At 56.6% G+C, this 26,710-nt stretch overlaps 2 protein-coding genes across 3 annotated transcripts; one reads left to right on the forward strand and one right to left on the reverse strand.

Moving 5' to 3' along the window:
- Positions 1 to 299: 299 nt before the first annotated feature.
- Positions 300 to 21,307, reverse strand: OBSL1 (obscurin like cytoskeletal adaptor 1). 2 transcript variants are annotated; one of them, XM_068968082.1, is made up of 20 exons: positions 20,290 to 21,307; positions 18,487 to 18,756; positions 18,142 to 18,393; positions 17,674 to 17,976; positions 17,198 to 17,494; positions 14,986 to 15,258; positions 13,586 to 13,858; positions 12,684 to 12,956; positions 7,513 to 7,785; positions 6,471 to 6,746; positions 6,103 to 6,390; positions 5,635 to 5,910; positions 4,764 to 5,033; positions 4,348 to 4,620; positions 3,077 to 3,343; positions 2,282 to 2,394; positions 1,595 to 1,751; positions 1,262 to 1,423; positions 881 to 985; positions 300 to 577 (listed from the first exon to the last, which is right to left on the reverse strand). In XM_068968082.1, the coding sequence occupies exons 1-20, from the start codon at positions 21,305 to 21,307 to the stop codon at positions 300 to 302; spliced, it is 5,697 nt and encodes a 1,898-aa protein (XP_068824183.1). The 2 variants fall into 2 exon arrangements, with proteins under 2 accessions (XP_068824183.1, XP_068824184.1); XM_068968083.1 differs by lacking the exons at positions 300 to 577; positions 881 to 985; positions 1,262 to 1,423; ... (7 more) ...; positions 6,471 to 6,746; positions 7,513 to 7,785 and adding an exon at positions 12,093 to 12,261.
- Positions 21,308 to 22,354: 1,047 nt separating this feature from the next.
- On the forward strand, positions 22,355 to 25,300 carry INHA (inhibin subunit alpha). Its single transcript, XM_068969400.1, has 2 exons — positions 22,355 to 22,613; positions 24,480 to 25,300. Exons 1-2 carry the CDS (start codon positions 22,355 to 22,357, stop codon positions 25,298 to 25,300), a joined length of 1,080 nt encoding a protein of 359 aa, XP_068825501.1.
- The last annotated feature ends 1,410 nt before the right edge of the window (positions 25,301 to 26,710 follow it).

The following is a 26,710-nucleotide window of genomic DNA, read 5'->3' on the forward strand; positions in this document are numbered from 1 at the left end:
CAGGAGAGATGAATGTGGTCCAGAGGCGGGAGGGAGGGAGAAGCTCAGACAGGCAGGGATGTAGCAAGGGAGGAGCAGCTGCCCTGAACCAAGTGGTTCCTGTTGACACCACAGGGCTCCTTCCTCTTCTCAGCCCTGGCTGTGTGATCTCCTGCCTCCCCCCTGCCCACCTCCAACACATCTCAGAACCAGCTTGCCATCCCAAGTCCTGGAAAACCTGCGGGAGGTGTGTCTCAGCCCACCAGCTCCTAGGAGACCCCTGGCCAGCCGGCTCGCCTCATTGACCTGTGCCGTCAGCTTTACTCACCCTCTACCAGCAGCCGTGTGTAGGCGCTGTCTTGGCCGGCCTGGCAGCAGTAGGTGCCCTGATCCTCAGGTCGAACGTCATGGATGACCAGGCTGTGGGTGGGGCCGTGGCTGCGCAGCTGATACTTGTCTCCCGGGCACAGCTCGGCCCCTTCCCGCAACCAGCACACTTGACCCCCCGGCCGGGACACTGTCACCTCCAGCACCGCCCGGCGACCGACCAGAACCGTCTTCTCGCGAGGGGGCCGGCGGAGCATCTGCAGAGGCAGTGCTGGGGGTGGAGAACGAGGGCTTATTAAGTTAATAGGGACACGCAGGACCCCAGGAGAGACGCATCTTCCTTCCCGCTCTAGCCTCCATTCCTGATCTTAGATCTCTATGCTACCAGCCCAGTTCTCTCTATCTTCAACCCAAAGTCTCCTCTTCCCCAGGAAACGCACTGCCCTCTGTGACCCGCCCCCAGAGAGTCTCTCGAGGAAGGGGTGGGGAGGCAGGTTTCGTCGGACAGATCGCCAGCCTGGCAGTTCCGGGGGAAACCGTGTTCACTCCTGGTCTTCCCTGCCCCAGGTCTTACCCTCCACCTCCAGTTGAGCCACGGACTGGGCGGGTCCCGCTTGGAAGCGGACCTCACCAGCGTCCTCGGCGCGCAGTTCGCTCAGCACCAAAATGTGTTTCTTCCCTGGGGGTATAGGAGGCGCTAGCGAGGCCAGAGCCGCCTCTGGAGAGGGTGGGGGGATGAGGGTGGGGCCAGAGTAGGTCCCGGGGAAGAAGGGGGATGCCGAGGAGGAAGAGGGGCGGTCCAGGACCCAGGACTCAAGAGCTGGAGGTCATGGAGAGGCGGAGAGACAGCTCCTGGGGCCGCGGGGCGGGATTCGTCGGAGCTGGAGGTGGGCCTTAGGGCGGGGTCTGTCTGAGCCGGAGGGATGGGGCAGCGAGGAGGCCAGAGTCGGCAGACCTTCCTGTCGGATGCGGACGCGGCCTCCGGGTCTCAGCGGGCGGCCTCCGAGCTCCCAGCTCCCAACTGTCTCGACCTCCGACACAGTGCACTCGAACGTGGCTCCGTCGCCTTCCCGGGCGCTCACGGACCGCAACTCAGAGAGGACAGACACCTTGCGCTCTGGGGCGGAGCCAGGGGGCGTGAGGAGGGCGGGGCGGAGGGGGGCGGTACCAGGTCCCGCCCACGCCACGCCCCCTCCTTAGAGGCAGCGTAGCGAGTTCCCCGGGCAGGTCCGGTCCGCAGCCACAGCACCCACAGGAGCGCCCGGCCCTGGCAGCACCTGGTACCCACCGCGCACCACCAGGTGAACGGGCCCAGTTCGGGCCATCCCCACCACGCAGCTGTAGGTCCCTGCGTCCAAGGGGCTGCAGTGCCGCAGCTGGAGAAGGCGGCGCGTGCCGAGGGCCTGGAGCCTGAGCCGAGCGCTGGGGGTGAGCGGCTGTCCGTCCTAGGGGCGGGGGTTGCAAAGGGTCGGGGTGAAAACTCGGCCAGGCACAAGCGGCCCCGGCCCTGGTAGGCGGCGGGGCCCTCTGTTGATACCAAACACTTTCGAGGCACGCTTATGCTGCGGGGTAGGGCCCTCCCGCGCCTTCCGGGTCGCGCCAGGAGTCTCATTGTGACGGTGTCACCCTTTGGGGACATTTGGTCTGAGAACGGGCGCCACGGTTGCGGGAAGCCGAGAGTCATGTACCAATCATGTCAGCCATGTGTGTGGATTCTGGAATCAGGAAACCTGGATTCAAATATGAACTCTATGTCTGCCCTGGGGCAATACTTCACCCCACTGAATATCAGTCTCCTTAGCGATAACAAGGAGATCAGAAGACCTGCCTCATCGGGCTGCTATAAGGTTAGAGGCTTAAATGTAAAGTAAACCTTAGCACATGCCAGGCACATGGCTTACTGAGTAGTAGTTCTTTCTGTTGGGGCATTGTTTGTTAACTGTTCTCATGATGCTGAGGTGGGCTGGGCTCTGACCTTCTCCCAGGTGACATCAGCCAGGGCCTGGGAAAGTGCGCACTCAAATGTAGCTGTGTCGCCCTCGGTCACTTCAAGGTCCTGGAGCCCCCGCACAATGGTCACTGGGGCCTCTGGGAGTGGGAGAAGGAGGGCACACTTGGACACAGGGGTCACTGATGGGCACACTGAGACAAGGTGATCAACAGAGGCCATCGGTGAGTGGGGGGCATGCTGGAACAAGGGGTCCACAGGGGATGCTGATCAGTGGGGGACACAGTGAAATCAGAGGGGTCAACAGGGCAGGAATGGCCAGCTGGGGATGGGTCACATTTAAGGTGGTCAGTGGGGGACATGGTGGGGCCAGAGGGGCATGGGAGAAGCTGGAGCAGAGATGCCACTAGAGTCACCCATAGGCAGGCATGGTCACAATGGCTGGAATGGACAGGAGACACTGGCCAGTGAGGGACACCACGGGTTCAGAGGAGCAATGGGGGGACCCCAGAGTAGATCTCTGGGAAACACACCAGGGCTGCAAGCAAGAGAAGGGGTCACTGAAGCGGAGTTGCCCATGGAGTCACTCTTTGGCACTGTTGGGGGTTAGTGGTTAGAGGACCACACTCAGGCAGGCAGAGAGAGCTGCAGCAGCCAGTGGTGGCCTGTGGGCTCACACAGGCAGGGCAGTCACCAGGGCCACATGTGGCAAGTCAGGGCGTCACACTCTGTAGGGAGGTCAGTGGGGGCCACACGGGTAGTGGGGTCAGTGGAATCACATCGGAGCAGTCAGCAAGCAGGCAGCAGTCCTAGAGGCCACACCTCTCACGGTGAGTCTGGCTGCACAGCGCAGTGTATCCGCAGTGAAGGAGATGCAGCCCGAGTCGGCCAGGCCCAGGCCGCTGAGGACCAGGTGGTGAATGGGGCCCTCGGCCTGAATTTGGCACTTGGGCCCCGGCTGCAGCCGGACTCCACCCCGGGCCCATTCCCCAGTCACCCCCTCCTGGGACAGCTCCAGCTGGAAGGTGGCACTGCCCCCCTCGATGGTGGTCACATCCTCCAGAGGTCGAAGCACCCTTAGCTGCTTTGCTAGTGGGGGGAAATGGGGAAAGAGGGGGAAATGAGGCCCTCCAAATCTGGGCAGGGCTTTTGGGAGCCCCACACACCCCTTGGCTCTGTCTGCCTCTAACCCCTAATCTAGTAAGGCCCTATGAACAAAGTGCAGAACCAGGGAGCAGGAAGAAGGGAGTGAAACCAGCCAGATGTGGGTGGAGAGAGGGGCTTACTGGGGTTAGGAGAAGGAGACACATGAAGGGGATGATGTGTGGTTGGAGGGGTGAGGAGTTGGGGTGAGGGGTGCTGTGACACTGGAAGGAGCCCAGAATTTAAAGTCAGACACATCAGGACTAGACTCCAACTCTGCCACATAGTTTGCTATGGAACCTTTGGCAAACTGCTTGAACTCCCTGGGCCTCAGTTTCCCCAACTGTATGAGGTTAATAGCCTTGAGGCATGGGTTTATTGTGATTGAATGAATGAAATAAATCAGAAGAGAATACATATCCCAACCAACAACCATTTACCAAGTTCTGTGTGGGTATTTCTCATATTATCCTGATTAAGGTTCTCAAAGACCCTTTTTAAAAGAAAACTTGGCTCAGAGAGGTTAAGTAATTTGCCTGAGGTCATACAGTTGATAGAGGGCTCCATCTTGGGGGTAAGGGTGCTAATGTCAACCATCCCTGCTTCTCAGATGGGCTTGTATATCCTGGGGCAGGTAACTGAAGGATGAATATGGCAAGTCTTTCTGGAGTATAATATTTATGTTTATAGCAAAGCCAACTTGGACATATGAAATGGAAACCAAAATCCACAGGTACTTCTACGGTAAATAGAAAACAGTAGAAAAAGAAAAGTATTGTTTTGGGCAGGCTGCTTCGGGTCATGCTCCTGGGGGGTCAGCCAGGGCTGACCTTGCCTTGCTGGCAAGGGGCACTTTGGTGTGTGTGGGGGAGGTCTGAGGGGCCCTGGGCCAGCCAGGAGAGGCTGCACTGTGGGGAAAGGGAGGCGTTAGGAGAGGACGGGGCACTCACGCCTCACGCTGAGCCGGGCCAGGGTGCGGTCGTGGTGGCTCTCGCAGCCGTAGGTGCCCTGGTCGGCCAGCACGACGCTGTGGATGAAGAGGCGGTAGACGTGGCCATCCTGGGCTGTGGACAGGCGGGAGTCAGGGGGCAGGGGCGCCCCACCTCGCACCCAGCGCACAGCCCCTGCCGCCCCCACGCGGCCGGTCTCCACTTCAAGGCACACGTCCTGGCCTTCCTCCGCCCGCACGTCCTGCAGCCGCCGCAAGAACAGCAGCTCCGTTTCTGGGCAGGAAGAGAGAGCGGACCATGGAGCCTGGTGGGCCGAACCCCAGCTCCCTCTTCTCAGGGACTGGTCTCCTGCCAGGGCCAGGGCTGGGAGAACAGGTTCAGGAACAGGACTTGTTTCGTCTCCATCAGGACCGAACCTCGAACGTGCAGCCGGGCACTCGTGGACGTGCCCCCGGCTCGGGCAGTCACGGTCCCTGCGTCCTCAAGCCGGCAGCTTCGCACGGTCAACGTGCGGCTTGACCCATTCTGAGTCGTCTCTAGCTGGGGCCCTGGAGTGATAACGACCCCATTGCGCAGCCAAGTGATGTCGGCGTCTGGTGGGGAAACTTCACATCGGAACGTGGCATCATCCCCCTCGTGGACAGTGAGAGGCGTCAGCTCCGAGACCAGCTTCACCAGTGGGGGTTCTGGGGGCGGAGGGCAGGATCAGACAGTGAGGGGGGCTGGGTCTTTCCACTGTCGCCCTCCTCAGCCCCTCCTCATCCCCAGTAACAGGCCTTCATCCCCCAGTTATTAAACAGAATCTTCCCGAGGACCAGCTGTGTGTCAGTCATGAGCTGTTTTGAAGGACAAGATGTCAACTCCCTGCCTGCCACTCCTCACCACCTCGTCTCCATGCTGGCTGGGCACCCACCTCTCTGACTCCCTAATAAAGACAGATCATTTAGGACAGACCCTGTCAATCTCATTTAACTGTCACAACAGCCCTATAGGACAAACGCTATCCTCCTCCTTGGGACCCGGGGCTCAGACAGTTTAAGCAACTTGCCAGTGTGTCACACAACTACTGGGAAGGAGATTTGAGACTGGAACCTGGAGGGTAGACTCCAGAGCCCTCTGCCCCTCCTTTTTGAGGATTCCTGGAAAGGGGAGCCCTGAGCCCTCATCCATGTGATAGCTGTGCATGCATTGGTGGGCAGAGAGGTGGGTGGGGGTGAATGGTGGGGGGGGCATGAGGCCCTTGGTGGGGGGGCCGGGGCCCCAGGGGAGTGAGGACGACACTGTTACCTTCCACGCTGACGAGGAAGATGCGGCTGTCCTGGGGCGTGTCGCACAGGTACTCCCCAGCGTCCCTGCTCCGTGCCCCCCGCACCCGCAGCACCTGCCTTGCCCCGTCCTGTTCCAGCTGCACCCGCCCCTGGCTGGCCAGGCGCTCCCCGTCTTTGTACCAGCGCACAGGGCCCCCTGGCCCGGAGAGGCGCACTGCCAGCTCTAGGTCCCCGCCTGGGGTGCTGCGAACCCTCGTCTGGGCTGCCTCGGGGGCCACCACCCGCACGGGGGGCTCTGTGGGGTCAGGGCCGGGGGTCATTGGGAGGGAATGGGTCAAGGGCTGGGGAGGAGGGTGGTGGGAGGCCAGATGGGGAGAGGGACTGAGAGCCGTGGGGCAGGGGCTGGGGGCTGGGTGCACTAGAGAGGGGGAGGACTCAAGGGTTTAGGGGCGAGACTCTCAGGTTTCCTGCCCGGGGCTATACTCACCAGCCACTTGGACGGTGAAGCTGAGGCTGGGGGCCCCCGGTGCTGCCCCACACTGGCAGGTGTAGAGGCCCGCGTGAGCCAGGTCTGCAGCCCGGATGCAGAGGACGCGGCGGGGTCCTTCGGCTCGGAGCTCCAGGCCCTCGCCTGTCTGCACCGGCTTCCCATTATGGCTCCAGAAGACCAGGGCACCAGCCCTGGACAGTTCACAGCTCAGCACCACCGGCTCCCCGGGAGCCACGCAGAGCGGGCCAGGGGCTGCCTCTGGGGCAAGGAACTGGACAGGGGCCTCTGGACAGAGAGTGGGTGTGTCAGCTCAGTGATGCCCCCTGCTCCCGCCTCCCAGACCCGGGCTGGCCAGGAGCACCCACCAGCCAGGCTGACGTTGAAGGTGACGGCTTCATCGCGAGTCTCACACACATACTCCCCGGCATCCTCGGGCTGGGCATGGGGCAGGGTCAGGGTGCGGGTGGGCCCCTCAGCACCCAGCTGCAGGGCTTCTGATGCTTCCACCTCCAGCCCATCCTTGTACCAGCGCACCTGGGACCCAGCCGGGGCCACCTCGCAACGCAGCTCCACGCGCCCTGGAGCCCTGAACTGCAGGTCCAGGGAGCGGGCTGCTGGGTGCACAATCCTCTCTGGAGGAGCTGGTGGGTGAACAGAGAGAGAAGTGGGTGGGCTCGGCTTCTACCTGACTGACCACTGGCTTCTCAGTCCTCTCCCTTTGCAGAGCAGCTCTTGGGAAATGGTACCACCTACAATCGTGGGCACTTACTGTGCGCCAGGTGTCATGCTGAGGACACTACAGTTCTTTTCTCAGCTACTCCTGATGCTCCCTATTGCTGCCTTCACTTTATAGATGAGGACCTGAAGCCTCTTTATAGGGAACTGACTTGCCCAGGGTTGCACGGATGGAAAGAGCTAGACCCACACTCACAGATCTATCTAACCCCAATGCACAGCGCTCCCTACCCCTCCATTTCCTGTCCCTTTTCCCTGCTTTGCCTCTGAAGAACTGATCACCACCTGAAAAACCACCTGTTTCCCTTATTTGCTATCTGTCTGCTCTCACAAGGTAAAGACAGGTTTTCTCTCCTTCGTTCATTACCGAATCCCTCAGCATCAGAACATGCTGAGCCGATCAGTGTTTGTTGAATACACGAATGAATGAGCACTCCCGATTGCTGGGCTCTCTTCACCAGGCCTCTGGCCACTGTCCCGACCTGGTTTGGGCAACCAGGGCTCTCTGATGGCTGAGAATGAGGAGGCTGGGAGAGGAGGGAAGGCTGGACAGGGGGAAAGTTGTGTGTGGCACCCGGGGGCCCTGAAGGTGCAGGAACTGGGAGGGGTGGGTGTCTGTCCCTCAGCCTCCTGCCTCTCTTCCTCCCTGGGGGGGTCTCGGAGACTGCCCACCTGCGACGGTGACAGTGAAGAAGGCTGAGTCGTCTCCGGCGTCGCATACGAACTCGCCCCCGTCCTGGGGCTGGGCGGCGGGCAGCACCAGGCGACGGCGGGGCCCGTCGCTCTCCAGCACCAGGGCCTCGCTTTCCTCCACCTCCAGCCCATCCTTGTACCAGCGCACCGGGGCATCCTCCCGAGACAGCTCGCACATCAGCACCACACACTCCAAGCTCACGGCCACCAAGGTCACCTCGTCCCGGGGGTATAGGATGCGCACTGGGGGTTCTGCAGAGTAGGGACAACCACAGGCTGTCAGACTCACCGTCAGCCTCTCTGGAGCTGTCCGGCAGCATGAAATCCTGGTTCCCCAAATTGTTAAGAGTGATAAGGATAGTAATAGGTCCAAAATCTGTTCTCTGAAATCCCTGGGGCCACAAGTGTTACAGAATCCAGAAATGCTTCCAATTCTAGAAATGGTACATTTATCATATAGCATATACTCCCCCTCAGCCCCTACTGTGGACCCCCCCCCCCATAATCAATCATATTAACGTCTCTGCAGTGTAACATATGGAGATACTTCCTAAGCAGGGTAATTTAAAAGTGCAAATAGCTTCCCAGAGTTAAGCTCAGGTTTTACAAAAATAACTTTTAATACCAAACATACAAAAAGCCTTTGGATTTTAAGTGTTTTCTTTCTTTTTTTTTTTGGTTTCAGGATTGTGGATAAGGATGGCAGATCTGTAACAGTATTGGTAAGTACTTATATATTGCTTGCTAAAGTTCCAGGACAGTTGTAAGCACTTTACACCCTGATAGCAACCCTAGGGTGTAGGTACTGTTTTAAACTCATTTCCCAGATGAAGAAACTGAGGCACAGAGTGGTTAAGCAACTTTCTTATGGTCACAGCTGGCTACACCTACCTAGAGCAGGATGAAAAACCACCATTCGATAAAGGGAAGCTCCTTATTGCAAAATTCAGACTTAAATTGAAGAAAGTTGGGAAAACCACTAGACCATTCAGATATGACCTAAACCAAATCCCTTATGACTATACAGTGGTAGTGAGAAATAGATTCAAGGGATGGGATCTGATAGACAGAGTGCCTGAAGAACTATGGATGGAGGTTTGCAACACTGAACAGAAGGCAGTGATCAAGACCATCCCCAAGAAAAAGAAATGCAAAAAGGCAAAATGGTTGTCTAAGGAGGCCTTACAAATAGCTGAGAAAAGAAGAAGGGCAAAGGAAAAAGGAAAGACATACCCATTTGAATACAGAGTTCCAAAGAATAGCAAGGAGAGATAAGAAAACCTTCCTCAGTGATCAGTGCAAACAAATAGAGGAAAACAATAGAATGGGAAAGACTAGAGATCTCTTCAAGAAAATTAAAGATACCAAGGGAACTTTTCATGCAAAGATGGGCTCGGTAAAGGACAGAAAAGGTATGGACCTAACAGCAGCAGCAGATAAGAAGAGGTGGCAAGAATACACAGAAGAAAACTATTCATGACTCAGATAACCATGATGGTGTGATCACTTACCTAGAGCTAGACATTCTGGAATGCGAAGTCAAGTGGGCCTTAGGAAGCACCACTATGAACAAAGCTAGCGAAGGTGATGGAATTCCAGTTGAGCTATTTCAAATTCTAAAAGATGATGCTATGAAAGTGTTGCACTCCATATGCCAGTAAATTTGGAAAACTCAGCAGTGGCCACAGGACTGGAAAATGTCAGTTTTCCTTCCAATCCCAAAGAAAGGCAAAGCCAAAGAATGTTCAAACTACTGCACAATTGCACTCATCTCACATGCTAGTAAAGTAATGCTCAAAATTCTCTAAGCCAGGCTTCAACAGTACATGAAATATGAACTTCCAGATGTTCAAGCTGGATTTTGCAAAGACAGAGGAACTAGAGATCAAATTGCCAAAATCTGTTGGATCATGGAAAAAGCAAGAGAGTTCCAGAAAACATATACTTCTGCTTTATTGACTACACCAAAGCCTTTGACTGTGTGGATCACAACAAACTGTGGAAAATTCTTAAAGAGACAGGAATACCAGACCACCTTACCTGCTTCCTGAGAAATCTGTATGCAGGTCAAGAAGCAATAGTTAAAAATGGACATGAAACAACAGACTGGTTCCATATTGGGAAAGGAGTACGTCAAGGCTGTATATTGTCACCCTGCTTATTTAACTTATATGCAGAATACATTATGCGAAATTCCAGGCTGGATAAAGCACAAGCTGAATCAACATTGCTGGGAGAAATATCAATAACCTTATATATGCAGATGACACCACCCTTATGGCAGGAACCGAAGAACTAAAGAGCCTCTTGATGAAAGTGAAAGTGGAGAGTGAAACAGTTGGCTTAAAGCTCAACATTCAGAAAAGTAAGGTCATGGCATCCAGTTCCGTCACTTCATGGGAAATAGATGGGGAAACGGGAAATAGTGAGAGATTTTATTTTCTTGGGCTCCAAAATCACTGCAGATGGTGACTGCAGCCATGAAATTAAAAGACGTTGCTCCTTGGAAGAAAAGTTATGACCAACCTAGACAGCATATTAAAGCAGAGACATTACTTTGTCAACAAAGGTCCGTCTAGTCAGGGCTATGGTTTTTCCAGTAGTCATGTATGGATGTGAGAGTTGGTCTATAAAGAAAGCTGAGCGCCAAAGAATCGATGCTTTTGAATTGTGTTGTTGGAGAAGACTCTTGAGAATCCCTTGGACAGCAAGGAGATCCAACCAGTCAGTCCTAAAGGAAATCAGTCCTGAATATTCATTGGAAGGACTGATGTTGAAGCTGAAACTCTAATACTTTGGCCACCTGATAAGAAGAACGGACTCATTTGAAAAGACCCTGATGCTGGGCAAGATTGAAGGCAGGAGGAGAAGGGGATGACAGACGATGAGATGGTTGGATGGCATCACCGACTGGATGGACATGAGTTTGAGCAAGCTCCGGCAGTTGGTGATGGACCAGGAAGCCTGGCGTGCTGCAGTCCATGGGGTCACAAAGAGTCGGACACAACTGAGCTACTGAACTGAACTGACAGACTGCCAGCAGTGGTAGGGATTCCAAGCTAAGGCTTGTAGGAAACTCAGTAATGAATTTGCATCTGAGCCTGAGTTCCCTGGGGATGTTAAATGCCGATTCAAGTTCATCTCTAACTGCTCTGGAGTGGTCAGCCTTTCACAGAAAGGAGCGATGTCAATGTGGGAGGTGACCAGGGCTCTGAGCGCCGGTCTGCCCAGGCATCTACGCACCTTGGAGGTCTCCCGTAATCGTCTCCCAGACGCGGAAGTGCTCCTTCAGCATTCGGCCCCCTTGTGGCTGGCTGGGGAACTGCTAGCTTCCCAGTCTAGGTCTTTGCAGTGGGGAGTATGGGCAGACATGCCCACCAGTGCACATCCAGCTCTTTCTTGCCTCTGCCTCCCTAACCGGGCTTGTTCTAACAGTCTATGGGATACAGGTTGGTTCTCTGGGCCTAGCAGCGCCACGAGATGTTGGAGTGTGGCTGCCTGAGTGGTGGGGGAGGTGATGGAGGCAGTGGAGTGTAGATGGCGTGCAGCCATGAGACTGGGGAGCCTGCAAGACTATGGGACCTCAGCTTGGCATCGGACCTGATTCTCCTGGTCCACAGCCAAGGTGGTGTGTTGTGCGAACTTCCTAGGAAGAATCTGGTGTTTTGTGGGGAGGCCAATTATGGGCTGGAATGTGTGTGTCTGCAGCCACGATGTCTGGCCAGGGCTTGAGGCGGGAGAGGTTGAAGGGAGCCACTACAGGACAGAATATGTAGTGGCTTGTGTGTTTCAAGCTGTCCTATCTGGGGTGCAGGGAGCTGGGGGGCCCTAAGTAGCTCAAATCTAGGTCGAAGCCTTGTTTCTGGAGCAGGTCAGTGGGGAGGGCAACCAGAAGGTGCTGGCATCGGGATGGTCGCTCCAGTGCAGCCAGTGGGTTCTTCAGTGCCACCCAGAGCCACCTGGGTTTTACACTCCCCGCCCTGCTCAGGTACACACTGGGATTGGCGCTATGAGCTGCAGCCCCAAAGTTTCCAGCAATGAACCATCACTTCCGTAATCATCCTGTGCCTTCCCACTTTTAACCTTCAACTCTGACCTTCAGTCCAAACCCAGACCCCCACTTAGCTAACTCAGTCCTTGCTCCAAATAACTGTTCTGAAGCCACTTCCTGCCTGCTAGCCAACCAGGTTAGCAGCCCCAGCCCTGAGCTCTCACTGCGCCTTACTGCAACACTCCCTCTAAGACTTCAGGTGTCTGGCTTTCCTGCCAGGCCATCCACTCCCGCAGGGACGCACGTGTGTCTGCAAGCTGCTGAGTGTCCAGAGCCTAGACCAGGACTGGCTCCTGCAGGTGGCACAGTAACTCTCCCCGAGGCCCTCCCTGACCTCCTGTCCGGCTCTCTTGAGCCCTCTTTCCTTCACAGCACTTGTCACGAAGTGTCACCGTACATTTATTTGCGTGTTTATTGGTTAAACACAGGGGTCGCAAACTCAAGTGCCCGTGGGGTCCAGGCTGAAGCAGTTTAGGAAGCAAAGAAGAACAGTGGGGGATGGGGGTGGGTGTGAGACAGAGGAATGTGGGCCCCAAATTATGGGGGCAGCTGCTACTCAGCGCCAGCTGTTCGTCTCCAAGGGGGGAAGCGGGACCAGAGGCGCCGGGTCTTCGGCTTTTTCAAGAGGATGCATAACTCCGGGTTGTTATTGGAACTGTCCTGACTTTGGTATGACTCTGCAGGCCAAACACAACACACCTGTGGGCTGTATGGGGCCTGAAGGACTGCCGGTTTGCGACCCCTGGTTAACGGCTGCACCCACCTCACCCCCAGCTAGACCGGCAGCTGTCTGAGAGCAGGGACCTTATATGCAGTAAGCATCAGTGACCCACGGCACCTGGCCCAGCGCCTGACACATATAAACTGCTCAGTAAGTGAGCTGGTGGAGCACAGCTATTCCTGGCTTGGGTGCTGGGGAGGAGCCTGCTTCCTCCAACAGTGACCCCGGGGTCTTCTGGGCAGGGACCACCCCCCTCACCACCAGTTCATGCACCTACAGCCTCCCTCCCCCATGTGCTAGCTAGGGGCTATGTGGCCAGCTCCCCAAGGGCTCAGGGCAGTCGTCTGGTGACCCCCGGGGCGGGGGATGGGCCCACACCTGTGACAGTGACTGTGAATGAGGCGGATTCATCATCGATCTCACACAAGTACTCGCCCGAGTCCTCCAGCTGAACAGCGGGCAGCACCAGGCGGCGCACCGTGTCCTCCTTCTGTAGGAGCAGCGTGGGACTCTCCACCACCTCCTCACCGTCCTTGGTCCAGCGTACCTCGGCCCAGGGCCGGCACAGCTCACAGGTCAGCACCACGCGCTCCAGGCGCACGGCCGCCACGTACACCTTGCCACTGGGGTACACGATCCACGAGGAGACGTCTGCAGGACACGACAGCCGTGGCTGGGCATCTGGGGCTGAGGCTGAGGTGCCCAGCCACCTTGCCCAGTTCACGCCTGTTCCCTACTCCCAGAAAGTGGGCTGCATGTTGAAGAAGAGGGTCTTCCCTTGGACCAGGGCTCACAGCGGCTCAGATGGTTACTCACAGCTAACTTGTGACATGACCACAAAGCACAGCAGGGGTGGGACCATGGTGTCAGCCTCGCCTGTGGAAACTCTCCCTCTTCTCTGGATGGGGGCAGGGCTATACAAAGGCTGAGGTTGGGGAGAGGAGGGTTGGGTGCCCAGATGGAGCTGAGGTCTCCCACAGGAGACCTTTAACCCCTCTAGTGCTTGGGTCTCCTCACCCCACACTACCATCCCTAAGGGTCCTCTCGGAGGGCCTTCAGGAGAACAGAGAAGGTGGGCTTCCCTCTGCCATGTAGCTGTGACTAGTGCACTAAGGACAATGCATTTTCTGCAGTGGCTGAACCTCAGTGTGCAGACCATGGGTTGGGGGGAAAGGGTGGGGTGTGATCGGCTGAGGGGGCTGGGAATGGCGGCCCAGGAGCGTGCCGGCTGTCCAAGCAAGGCACAGCTGCCCCATCCCATGGCCTGCCTGGAGCCCCACCTGTGATGGTCACGGTGAAGTAGGCGCGCTCATCGCCAGCGACGCACTGGAACTCGCCCCCGACGGAAGGTTGGACGGAAGGCAGCACAAGGCGGTGGTGGGGCCCTTCACTCTCCAGCAGCACGAAGTCGCTCTCCTCCACCTCCTGCCCGTCCTTGAACCAGTGCACGGGGGCGTCCTCCCGGTCCACCTCACAGGTCAGCATGACACACTCAGAGGTTATGGCGTGCACAAACACATGCTCCCGGGGGGCCACGATGTGCACTGGGGGGTCTGGGGGAGCAGAGATGGGGTCATACTGACACTCACACAGAATACCCGAGTCCATGGTGGCTGGGAGGAGGGTGGGTTCTGGGACAATGACCCAGAACTAAGATACTAAGGGCGTGGTGGGTGAGGTGTCACAGATCAGTATCGCCGATCCTGTGCACAGGCCTGTTAGTCCCCAGAGGATCCGAGGGTGCTGGGTGGGGACACAGAGGGCCTTTGTCTAGGCTGAGAGGAGGTCATTGCTTGCTGCTGCTTTTACGAGGAAGCCCCCAGTGGGTTGGTCCCAGGACAGGGAGGAGGTGGGAGGTGGGAACTACTCAGTGCTGTCACCCTGGGGCAACACCCCCTACAGGTAGTGAGTTCCCTATCACAGGGCACATTCATGCAGGGGTAGAGGACCTTTTGGCAATGGGGCCGTAACAGGATTTCCACTCAAAGTGAGAAAACTGAGCTGGTTCAATGGTTCCAGAGTTGTCCTCCTAGAGTGGATCTCAAAGCTCTGTCCTGGATATTCGGGCTCTGGAGGCCTGGGGCGGGGGTGGGGGGTGAGGAGGGGCTATGCACTAATAACAGGTTTCCTGTTATTAGTCTCTGAAGCAGCCAGAACATGGACTGGCTTCCAAGAACCTCTGTACCACTGCACCTAAAGATTTCCTTTGACTCTGACCTCCTGCGGCATGGGATAAACACTCCTGGGTGTGAACCCAGCTAGCGTAGTTGCTGGCTGTGTGATTGTGAGGAACTTGCATAACCTCTCTGTGTCTCTGCTACTTCATCCATGAGTGGAGATATACTGGCTCTCGTGTAGCCTTGAATGTTGAATGAAAGGGTACATTTCAAGTATCCAGCACAGGCCTTGGCTAGCAGGTGCCTAACAAATGTTAGCTCCCACCTCCCCTGCCCTTCACTGATTTGAGGCCCCCTCACATCCCTCCCAGCAGAGGGTACGTGAGGGCCAAGTGTGCTGGAGGGTGGTGTGGGGGCAGCGTGATCTGCAACATGTCCCCTGGCCCCCAAGGCCCTCCCTGGAAGGGCTCGTCAAAGCAGGCAGAGCAGGGGGTGGGGTAGGATGGGTACAGCTCCCTGGGTCAGCCTCGGCTGGGGGAGCCTAGGCTGCCTCGTTCCCTGACCTTGGACGGTGACGCTGAAGAAGGCTGAGACGCCTTCTGTCCTGCACTCGAACTCGCCACTGTCCTGGACCTGGGCCTCGGGCAGGATCAGGCGGTGTTTGCGCCCGTCCATCTTCACCACCAGTGACTCGCTCTCCTCCACCTGCTGCCCATCCTTGTACCAGCTCGCTGGGAAGTCCACCCGGGAGAGCTCACAGGTCAGTACCACCCGATCGGAGGTCGTGAAGGTCAGCGACACCTTGTCCTGGGGGCTCAGGATGTGCACAGGACTCTCTGCGTGGGGAGAGGTGTGGTCATGGGTAGCGCCCTGGTTGTGCTCTACTTACCCAGTGAGCACCCCACTGCAGGGCATGTGCTGGGGGAGGGGGCTGGGCACATCAGGCCAGACGACTGTCGTGATGCATTTGTTGGTTTTAAAAATTCGTTTTGCGCTTACACACCAACTCTCAAGACCAGTGGTTTTAGTGTGCATAAGAATTCCCAGAGAGCCTACCGAAAATGCAGATTCCTAGGCTTTGCCCCTCCCCCTGCCCCAGCATGCAAGGGTCAAAAAATCTGCTTTATAAACTAGCCCTCAGCATGACTCTGACGTTGGTGAAAGTGTGAGTCACTCAGCCTTGTCTGATTCTTTGCAACCCCATGGACTTCTCCAGGAAAGAATGCTGGAGTGGGTTGCCATCCCCTTCTCCAAGGGAGCTTCCTAACTCTTCCTGACCTGATCGAATCCAGGTCTCCAGCATTGGGGGCAGATTCTTTACAGCCTGAATCACCAGGGAAGCCCAATGTTAGTGAAAGAAAGTGAAAGTATTAGTTGCTCAGTTGTGTGTCTGACTCTTTGAGACCCCATGGACTGTAGCTTGCCAGGCTAATCTGTCCATGGAATTCTCCAGGCAAGAAGGAGTGGGTTGCCATTTCTTTCTCCAGGGGTTCTTCCCAACCTAGGGATTGAACCCAGGTCTCCTGCATTGCAGATAGATTCTTTACCGTCTGAACCTGGGTTGTATTTTAGAAATGCTGCTCTCTTTGTGTGGTTATTTCTTACTTTGTCCTCCTCCTGGGCTGCCGCTGGCTAACTGCCTCCAGGCCCTGTGTGTGGCACTGAGGAATTCTGTGACTGGCCTTACAAATTCTAGCAATGGTGCAATAGCAAATGCCAGTGCGTTCCCTGAACTTTCAGACTCCTGCCAACTGTCATCCTCAGGGAGGCCTCATTCCCTCTCCTCTCCTCTTTCCTCAGAGTGGCAGAGTGCGATACTGCAGCCAGACCACCTGCGTTCATAATCCAGCACTAGCACTTATCAGCTTTGTGACTTTGGGCAAGTCACTGAACCTGTGTCTGTTTCCCCATCTGTAAAATGGGATGACAAGAGAACACATCCTGTAGAGCTGTTGAGAAAGTGAAAGAAGTGAAAGTGAAGTCGCTCAGTCATGTCCAACTCTTTGCGACCCCATGGGCTGTAGTCCACCAGGCTCCTTTGTCCATGGGATTTTCCAGGCAAGAATACTGGAGTGGGTTGCCATTTCCTTCTCCAGGAGATCTTCCCGACCCAGGGATTGAACCCGGGTCTCCCTCACTGCAGGCAGACGCTTTATCATCTGAGCCACTAGGGAAGATTTAGGGCTGTTGAGAGGTCTGTGCTAATTAATATATGTAAAGCAATTTGGATTGTGCCTGGCACACAGGAAGTGACTCGGATAGTGTTAGCCATCACACAGTAGGGCAGAAGTGGTCAGGGACTAGGGGCCACGGTCTGTGTCTTTAAGATGACAAACATGACAGAATTCTGCAAACCACAAAGTACCCCTAGAGAATTTGGATATGATGCTGGTGAAAATAACAAGGAGTCCCCTATACGGGCTTCTCTGGTGGCTCAGACGGTAAAGAAGCCGCCTGCAATGCAGGAGACCTGGGTTTGATCCCTGGGTTGGGAAGATCTCTTGGAGGAAGGCATGGCAGCCCACTCCAGTATTCTTGCCTGGAGAATCCCATGGACAGAGAAGCCTGGCAGGGTTGCAGAGTCGGACATGACAGCGACTAAGCACGGGCTGAAATTGGACTTCTGGATCCTTGAGTGCTCTATCTGAGCTCACTTAGGATGCTCCTGACTCCTGGCTCAGATGTGAGAAGCATGAATAGCGTGTGCCTCATTTTGCTAACAGGATTTCTATGTCTTGACCCTATCTGCCCACCTTGGTCCCCACCAGTACCAACCTTGGATGGTGAGTGCGGCTGAGTCCTGCACACCTGGGCAGCTGAAGCCGATCAGGGCCCCGCTGTCCTGATGCCGGACGGCCTGCAGGATGAGCCTGTGCTGCAGGCCACGCTGTTCCACCCGGTACCGCAGGGGCCCGGGCCCCACCTGGCCCTCTGGCTCGTTACTCTTGAGCTCCTCCCCGTTAAGGAACCAGGTGCCCTGGATGACGGTGGAGAGATCCAGGGAGAAGACAGCGTCTTCCCCATCATACACCTGTACCTCCTCCAGACCAGCCACCAGGCGAGCTGTGGGCACTGAGAGGGGGACAGAGCATGGCCATCAGAACCAGGCAGCTGGCAGAGAGCAGAGACTGGCAGCTAGATGGCATATAGCAAGAGAGAGCGGGGAGCCCAGGGGAAGGGAGGAAGGGTGATGGGGAGGGCACGACTTCAGGTATAGCCACTGACAGCCTGGGCTGACAGGACCGACTCACCCAGGTGAGCAGACCCATGGAACACTACGTGGGGGCTGCGGCCGTGTTCGCTGACAGTGCAGACTCGGAAGCGGTAGTCGCCTTCGGTAGGCACGCAGTCCCCGGGCACCTCCACGGCCCCGGCTTTCTCAATGCTGAAGCACTGTACCCAGTCTTCCGAGCCCACCTCCTGCCGCTCCAGCCGGTAGATGAAGGGGGTCTCGGGGGTGGGGTCCGGAGGCTTCCAGGTGAGCAGGACCGTGTTCCTGTGGCCCTTGAACATCTCGGCCAACACTGGGGGTCCCGGGGGATTGTGCTTGATGCCTGAGACAGAGGCAGGGTTTGCATCTGAGCCCTGTTCCAGCCTCCCACAGCCCTGCAACCTAAAGTCAACTTTGCCAACCCAGACTCTGTCATCTGGTCACCCTCCTGTCCTGACCGTCCTGTCCAGCCCTTGAGGAGGCTGCCTAGAGGCTTTGGGGCCCTCACATTTGACTCTAAGCAGAGTGGTGGTCCGGGAGTTGCCCAGACTGAAGGTGACCTCCCCGGCATCTTCTCGGGTGACCCCTGGAAGGACCAGGGCGTGCATGTGGCCTGAGCTGCTCTGGCAGGTGGCCGGCAGGTCCTCTCCATCGCGACTCCAGCGTCCCTCCACCCCAGCCTCGCGAGTCTCCACCAGCAGCACCGCGTTTTCGCCCTCAAAAACGTCGAGCTTCCGGGGCAGCCGCTTCAGGATGGGCCCTGAGACACGGATGGGAGATTATCAGCCCGTGGACTGGGCACCGGCGGGCCTCTGTCTCGGTCTCCCCCAGCCCCCGCCACTGGCCAGCCGACCTTTGACCGTCACGTTGGCCACGGTGCGCACACGGCCGCGCATCTCGCACAGGTAGACGCCGTCGTCGTCCGCCTTCAGCCTGTGGATGATGAGGCGGCGGACCGTGCCCTCCTCGATCTGTTCGTACTTGCGGCAGGGCAGCAGCCGCTGGTCCTCGCGGAACCAGGCGGTGGGAATGCGCGAGTTGGGCACTTTACACTCCAGCACCGCAATTCCATGCTCCCGGCCCTCCACGTCCTGCAGCGGCCTGGAGAAGCGAAGGCGGGGCTCTGTGGAGAAGGGAGAGACCAGAGAAGGCTCTGGAGAGGGCCCCGACCGGGAGAAAGACCCTCCTCTGTCACCCACTGCCTAAACCCAGGGTAGCTCGGGCCATTTGCTCTTCTCCCAGAGCTAGTGGCGTTGTATACTCAAGAGAAACCCTCAGAAGGGAAGTCAGATGACCCGAATTCTCGTTGAGCCTAACACATCACCTTGACCAAGGCCATTTTCATGATGCTGGGCCGCAGTTTATTTGTAAATCAGAGAAAGGGATGGAGGGGCTTGGGCCGTTATCAGGGATTTTCAAAATGTTTGGCGGGGACCCTCATGGGCACCACACACAATTCTGCAAGGGTTTGAGTTGAACTTCATTTTGAAAGTACTTCAACCACTTTTAAAACTGCATTTTACAAAAAGAAAGCATGATAACAGAAACGGCCAGTGGGGTCACTTGGACTGCTAGGGGAACACATCTGTCGTATCACTTGGCTCTGGGAATCTTGGCCTTCGTCCTGGGCTTTTCTGTCCTCAGGGGGTGAGAGTTCAGCTCTGCCTGGCCGGTTTGTGCACATCAAACTGTACCCAAGAGGCCACCACCCGTGGTACAGGTGCCACATGCTTGACTGAGTGCCAGGATGGACTTGGGAGATTTGCCAACAATTTTTCTCTGAGGGAAAGAGTTGGGTAATAACTAGTGAAGGTATGCCGTGAGTTGCAATGAACTCCTATTATGGGCAGCTTTAACTTGCAATGTGAATTTGGCCTGTTTTTCACCCCTGACTTTTCTAGTTATGAGCAATGTAAGCATTTATTAAACACCGCTGGGGGCTCAACTTTGAAATATAAATTTCCTCTCCTTCACCTTCTTCTTCTTGCAAACCTGGAGAGCAGTCTAATGACAGAATAGTCAAAAATTGGGGGGCATTTTTTTGCCCTCAAGTTTTCTCCCTTTGGTGTGAATCGGGAGTTTGTCAGGGTGACACCTGAGGCTACGATTTCCCCATGGGGCTCAAAAGCTAGACCCAGTTATGAATGGTTAAAATGTGTGTGCTTAATAAAACAGCTCCCTTGTTCTCATTGACTGACTTTATAAATATATGTTACAAATTTGGATTTAGAAATTTACACCCATAAAATGATCCTTTCATATAATACACTGGGGCCCCGATGGGGTTTCCATTGGGGAATGGGTGGTGAAATAACAAAGAGGCTGAGAAACACTGAATTACAAGAGTTGTAGGTCCCTCTGGGTCAATCATTCAATCCTTCCTTAAAGCCCTTTATGGAAGAGTGGTTTTCCACCATCTGCCTCAGAATCATTTGGAGAGCTTGCTAAGAAGTTCCTGGAGCAGGTACCTTGGAGACGTACTAAACCCGAATCCCTGGGGGATGGGAGGGAGGGAGGTGGGAAATGGCATTTTAATATTCAGCCTCCCTTACTCCTCGCTGTCTTCTAGGCACTGAGTGGGGCTGGAGTAAGGGGGGTCAGGGAGGGCGCTGGAGGCCCCTCCCCAGGCCCCGGCCGCCCGGGGGCGCCGTGGTACCTTTCACGTGCAACTGCACGGCACTGAGCGTCTGGCCCGCCGAGTTGCGCGCGGCGCACACGTAGAGCCCGCGGTCCTTGGCCTGGCAGTACAGCACCTTGAGCACAAAGCCGCCGTCTCGGTCGCGGTACATGAGGCGGCGGCGATCGGGGAGCAGCGGGCGGCCCTCCCAGTGCCATTCGATCTCAGGCTCCGGCTTGCCCATCACGTAGCAGCGGAACTTTGCGTGCTTGCCCTCGTTCACCCAGAAGGTCTTGGGCGCGCACTTGAGCGGCTCCACCACGGGCGTGGGGGCCTCGTCGGGGTCCTCGGGCGGGCTCTCGGGGGGCTGCTGCACTTGCAGCAGCGCCCCGGCCCGCGCGTGGCCGTGCGCGTTGCGGGCGTGGCACACGTAGACGCCCGAGTCGGGCAGCCGAGCCGCCAGGATGCGAAGCGCCAGGCTCGCGCCCGCGTCCGCGCGGCCCTCGGCGCGGCCCGGCTCGAGGGAGAAGTGGCTGCTGTCCCACACTTCGTCCAGCGCCATCCCATCCTTCTCCCAGTAGAGCGTGGGCGCGGGGAGGCCCCCCACCTGGCACTCCAGCACCACCTCCGCCCCCCGCAGCACCCACTGGGACCGGGGCCCCGTCAGGAACACCGGGGCGCCCTCCCCGGCTCCGGGCGGCGGCAGCGGGCACTCGGCGAGCTGGGGCTCAGGCTCGGGGGCCGGCGGCTCCAGCACGGTGACGGCGGCCGCCGCGTAGGCCTCTCCGGCCGAGTTGCGGGCGCGGCACACGTAGACCCCAGCGTCGGTGGGCAGCGCGCCGCTCAGCAGCAGGCAGTGCTCGGCGCCGTCCACCGGGAAGCTCAGGCGATCGGAGGCCGCCAGCTGCTGCCCGCCCTTCTCCCACACGACAATGGGCGGCGGCTCCCCCAGCACCACACACTTGAGCTCGGCCTCCGCGCCACTTACCACCCGCACGGGCCGCGGGAAGCGCAGGAAGCACGGGGGGCTCCCCTGATCCCCCGAGCCCGCCTTCATCGCGGCGGCGCAAGGGCAGGTCGGGAGCGGCGGCGGGAGCCCGGGAGGCGGGGCGCGTCCGGGGACTAGGCGCCGGGACCCGCGGGGCTCTCTGCTGGCCGCCCGCTCCCGGCTCGCCTCCTTACCCTCCGCCGGGAGCTGCGGCTCTGAGGCGGCGGCAGCGGCGGCGATTCCCGGGCCTGGGGCCCGGGGCTCAGGGGGGGAGTCCTTCCTGTTTGCCTCTCCAGCGAGGGGCCCCGCAGCCTCCCCTGCCTGCGGCCTGGCTTCCTGCTCCCGAGAGCCGGCCTTCCCAGCCCCCTCCCACAGCCAGGGCCTCTTTCCCCTCCTCCCTCCCACCTCCAGCCGCCAGGTCCCCAGCAGTCCGCCAAAATCGGGCCTGAGTGACAGAGAAGCCTGCAGCTGCCAATCCCAAAAATATTCTCTGATGACACAGCTGGAGGACAAGAGCCCAGACCGGCTCCTCCAGGCTAAGTTTAGAGCAGGCGGGACCCCTGCCCCCCGCCTTAACCCCAGTTCTAGCCCCCGCCCCGGCGCTTCCCCCAGAGGACTGGCCCAGCAGCTGCTGGGTTGAAAAGGGCCCCAGAAGCTGCGAGGGGCTGACTTGCTCTGTCTCCCTGACAAATAACGCTTTTTAGACCTGGCAGACCCCCAGTTAACAGGCTCCTGTCCCATCTGGTGTCACCTCTGTGCTGGGTGCTGGGTTGTGACTCTGTGTGACTCTCTGTGTGTGGAGGGCGAGGGGTTGTATGTGTGGTTTAGGTCACTTGGGGTGAAAGCCCTCTCCAGCCCCTCCCCCACATTCCTGGCGGGAGTGGGAGATAAGGCTCAGGGCCACAGACATCTGCGTCAGAGATAGGAGGTCTCAATGCCATGGGCAGGGGCAACTCGACTGCGGGGCGTGGGAAGGGCTGGGGAAGACTGGGGTGAGAAGGGTAGAAGAGGGCGGTGGTGGGATGGGGAGGGCGGAGTGGGGAGGCCCTGGGCAGACCCTGGCAGAAGGGGCACAGGGCAGGGTGTGGGTTCCCGGTGGGCAGGGCCAGGTGAGCTATGTGGCTTCAGCTGCTCCTCTTCCTGCTGGCCCCTCAGGGCGGGCGTGGCTGTCATGGGCCGGAGCTGGACCGGGAACTTGTCCTGGCCAAGGTGAGGGCCCTGTTCCTGGATGCCTTGGGGCCCCCGCCGGTGACTGGGGAAGGTGGAGATCCTGGAGTCAGGCGTCTGCCTCGAAGGCATGCCGTGGGGGGCATGCACATGGGCTCTGAGCCCGAGGACCAAGATGTCTCCCAGGCCATCCTTTTTCCAGCTGCAGGTAATGAGGGTGGGGTACTGGCGCCTTGACTCTGACAAAGAGTGTGGTGTAGCCTGGATTTGGGAGCTAGGCAGGTCTGGGGTTGAATCCCAGACCTGACACTCAACTGACTTTGCAACAGTGGACCAGTTACTAAACCTTCCTGAGCCTCTTGTCTCCTCATGTGTGAAAAGTGCCATAATGCCTACCTTTCAGGATTGAGTGAGATGGTGTACCCAGAGTGCCCGGTTCATAGGAGCCATTTGTGAGATAGTCGTCTGGGAGGCCAAGGGTGTTTAGGGACAGAGATATCTGGGGGTGCCCCTTCCTGCCATCTTTCCTCCTCCCTTTGCTTTTTTGCTCCCTGCTCCAAACATTGTTTCTTTAGCCTCAGACAGCTGAGGCTTGAGAAGATATCAGGGATGCCGGAGAACAGTTAGTTGGGAAACTAACCTACCTTCTCTTGAATTCTCTTCTCATCTCCCCAGTCAGTTGCACTCACTCAGTGAGTAAAGCCCTCCTCTGGCTGGACCTTTTTGCAACCTGGCTTACTTTTCTCTCAGAGAGGATGCTCTGGCTCCCTGTGCTTCAGGCCCCAGGCAGCACAGTGATTGTGGCTTTAGGATCAGGCAGAATCCCAGCCTGGACACTTAGTTTAATGTCTTTTCATCTTTCTAACCTTCAGTTTGCCCTGGTGGCTCAGATGGTTAAACATTTGTCTGCAGTGTGGGAGACCCAGGTTTGATCCTTGGGTTGGGAAGATCCCCTGCAGAAGGGAATAGCAACCCACTCCAGTATTCTTGCCTGGAGAATCCCATGGACAGAAGAGCCTGGTAGATGGGGTCACAAAGAGTCAGACATGACTGAGCGACTAACACTTCTCATCTGCAAAATGGATCAGTTGTTGTGAGGTTTATAATGAGATGTTCCACATAACAGTACAGCCCCAATTGCTAGTTCTTTAACTTGTGCTGTTCGTGACTGTTTGATGCAGTTTATATACTTGTCAGGGTAAGGATGCCAACTGCATTTTCTTAGAAAGCACTGTCCTTGATTCTGAGCTGAATCCTTTCTCCTCCTCCCCACCCCCTTCCTCTTCCTTCTTGGTGTTAACCTTTTTAAAGTGAATTATTTTAAAGAATTTCTCATGCAGTATTTCTGACATGAGTAATATAACAAATGCCTGTGTACACAGCATTCAAGGTACCATTTCATAGTATCAGATAAAAATTTAAATAGAAACTAACAATTCTAAGCAATGGTGAAGGGAGAGAGTGCAGGGCATCTTACACATCACTGATGGGAATATTAATTGGTAAAACCACTTCAGAGAGAAGTTGGCAGTGGCTGGCATTTTTGAAGTCTTTTAATACTGAAGTAACACATGGGGATTTTCCTAAAGGAAATCAGTCCTGAATATTCATTGGAAGGACTGGTGCTAAAGCTGAAACTCCAATACTTTGGCTACCTGATGTGAAGAGCTGACTCATTTGAAAAGACCCTGATGCTGGGAAAGACTGAAGGCGGGAGGAGAAGGGGATGACAGAGAATGAGATGGTTGGATGGCATCACTGATCCAATGGACACGAGTTTGAGTAAACTCCAGAAGTTGGTGATGGACAGGGAGGCCTGGTGTGCTGCAGTCCATGGGGTCGTAAACAGTCGGACACAAATGAGCGACTGAACGACTGAACTGAATGGAACTGAACACATTGGGGGGCCTCTGTCAGTTCCCCAAAGATTGGGGAGGGTCCTGGCCTCTGGCAGAGAACTTCGTGTGGCACCTAGCAGGCTCATGAGTGGCAGCCAGATCCCTCCTGCTGAGGGAGAGGGGTCCCAGGTTTTGCTGGTGGGGGCTGCCCTTTCCCTTCCCTCTGCCCTCTGCAGGTGCCAGCTGTGGGGATGAGCCAGATGCTGGAGAGGCTGAGGAGGGCCTCTTCACGTATGTGTTCCGGCCATCCCAGCACACACGCAGCCGCCAGGTGACTTCGGCCCAGCTATGGTTCCATACGGGACTGGACAGACAGGAGACCACTGCCACCAATAGCTCTGAGCCCCTGCTCGGCCTGCTGGTACTGACATCCAGGGGTCCCACGCCTGTGCCCATGTCGCTGGGCCAGGCACCCCCTCGCTGGGCTGTCATGGACCTGGCCACCTCCGCCTTCCCTCTGCTGACCCATCCTGTCCTGGCTCTCCTGCTGCGTTGTCCTCTCTGTTCCTGCTCCGCCCGGCCCGAAGCCACCCCCTTCCTGGTGGCCCACACACGGGCCAAGCCGCCCAGTGGAGGGGAGAGGGCCCGGCGCTCCACGCCCCTGCTGCCCTGGCCTTGGTCTCCTGCTGCGCTGCGCCTGCTACAGAGGCCTCCAGAGGAGCCCGCCGCCCATGCCGACTGCCACAGAGCCGCCCTCAATATCTCTTTCCAGGAGCTGGGCTGGGACCGGTGGATCGTGCACCCTCCTAGTTTCATCTTCCACTACTGTCACGGGGGGTGTGGGCTGCCCACCCTACAGGACCTGCCCCTGCCGGTCCCCGGGGTGCCCCCTACCACTTTCCAGCCCCTCTCTCTGGTGCCAGGGGCCCAGGCCTGTTGCGTTGCCCTCCCGGGGACCATGAGGCCCCTACGTGTCCGCACCACGTCGGATGGAGGTTACTCTTTTAAGTATGAGATGGTGCCCAACCTTCTCACCCAGCACTGTGCTTGCATCTAAGGGAATCCCAATGATGCCCGAGCCCCCATGGTCACCAGCCTGGAGGAAGGGCAGGCTGCCTGCTCCCTTCCTCCTCTCTGCCCAGAGGCTCCCCTCTTCCCATTCCTGCCCGTTTCATGAGGAACGTGACAATAAATGACATAGTGCATATGACTTGGCGTGTCTTCTCAAGCTTCTCTGATAAGTGTTTTTGTCAGGGTGAGGTCTAGGCCCTGGGAGCATGGGATTGTGGGGTCTCACGTCACTTAGCCTCACTTGATATAGGAGATGGGGGTTTGCCAGTGGTAACTGGATGTGTATCTGGTGGGAAGTTACCATGCTTGGGGAGGACAAATAGGTGCTGTCAGCTCAGGAAAGCGACTCTGGAGCCAGAACTGGCCCTTGTACAAGTTGGCCCTGATGTGTCAACTGGGTGGTCTGCCATGCACACATCATAGTGCCTACGCCCAAGTGTCATAACCACCCCTACTTTGTCCTAGCTGATGGACACCTAGCTCAAGGTCAGGTGATTTATAGAATGGCCAGAGATCACGGCTTTGGGGGCCCCACTGAGACAGATGTTCAGAGCTGTCCAGGTGTTTCCTGTGCCAGGGATGTGGGTGACATCCCCCAGGGATGCTGGGGACACTTTACTGAGGGGTACAGGGTCCTGTACTAGGCCAGTTAGCAGATCGGTGTTGCTAGGGAAGTGTCACATATCTGAGACAGAGAGAAGTGAGTGGCACAGAGTAACTTTCACAAAGCTAAGGGTATTCTTTTTAAATGACTGCTCTGTATTCTAAAGTTATCCTTCAGGTGTGTGTGTCAAAGTGTCATTTCTTTTATGATATTATGGTGATGGTAGATAGCAGTGTTTTTTTTTTTTTTAATGTGTTTGTTTTCAGATTTTTACTTAACAAAATTAAAACTTTGCAATTTGACTTTGTATCCTAAGATTTTTCTTTGTAGTTTTACTGCTGAAATCTGTGAAATCCTAAAGTTTGGGAGTCACTGATCTAGGCCTCCCCTTCCAGAGTCTCCAAGGCCTTTGATTCCACTAGCTTAGTAAGTGAGGAAGAAACGTCCACCCCTACCTAAGAGGGGCCAACAGTGACTAAGAAAATCTGTGTCCACTTCTGGCCATGAGACCAAGAGCAGGACACTTCAGAGATTTTCCCTGTTCCCAGTGGTAATCATTAGAGACACTGAATAATCTTCATTCAGAGTCCATTTGAACAGAAAATTCAACTCAAACTGGCTTCGACCAATGAAATAAAATTAAAAAAACCCAGCAGCCTATGACAAGTCCACAAGCACAGTTGACTAAATTATAGCTCGATTTGGGGCTCAAAGATGCTCCCAGGATTCAGCTATAGGCTCCAAATACCCTGGGTGGGCTCCATCTCAGGTCCATGGCAGTCTGGGGCAGAC

The sequence above is a fragment of the Capricornis sumatraensis genome, chromosome 3, assembly GCF_032405125.1.
Source record: "Capricornis sumatraensis isolate serow.1 chromosome 3, serow.2, whole genome shotgun sequence".
NCBI classification, from domain to species: Eukaryota; Metazoa; Chordata; class Mammalia; order Artiodactyla; family Bovidae; genus Capricornis; species Capricornis sumatraensis.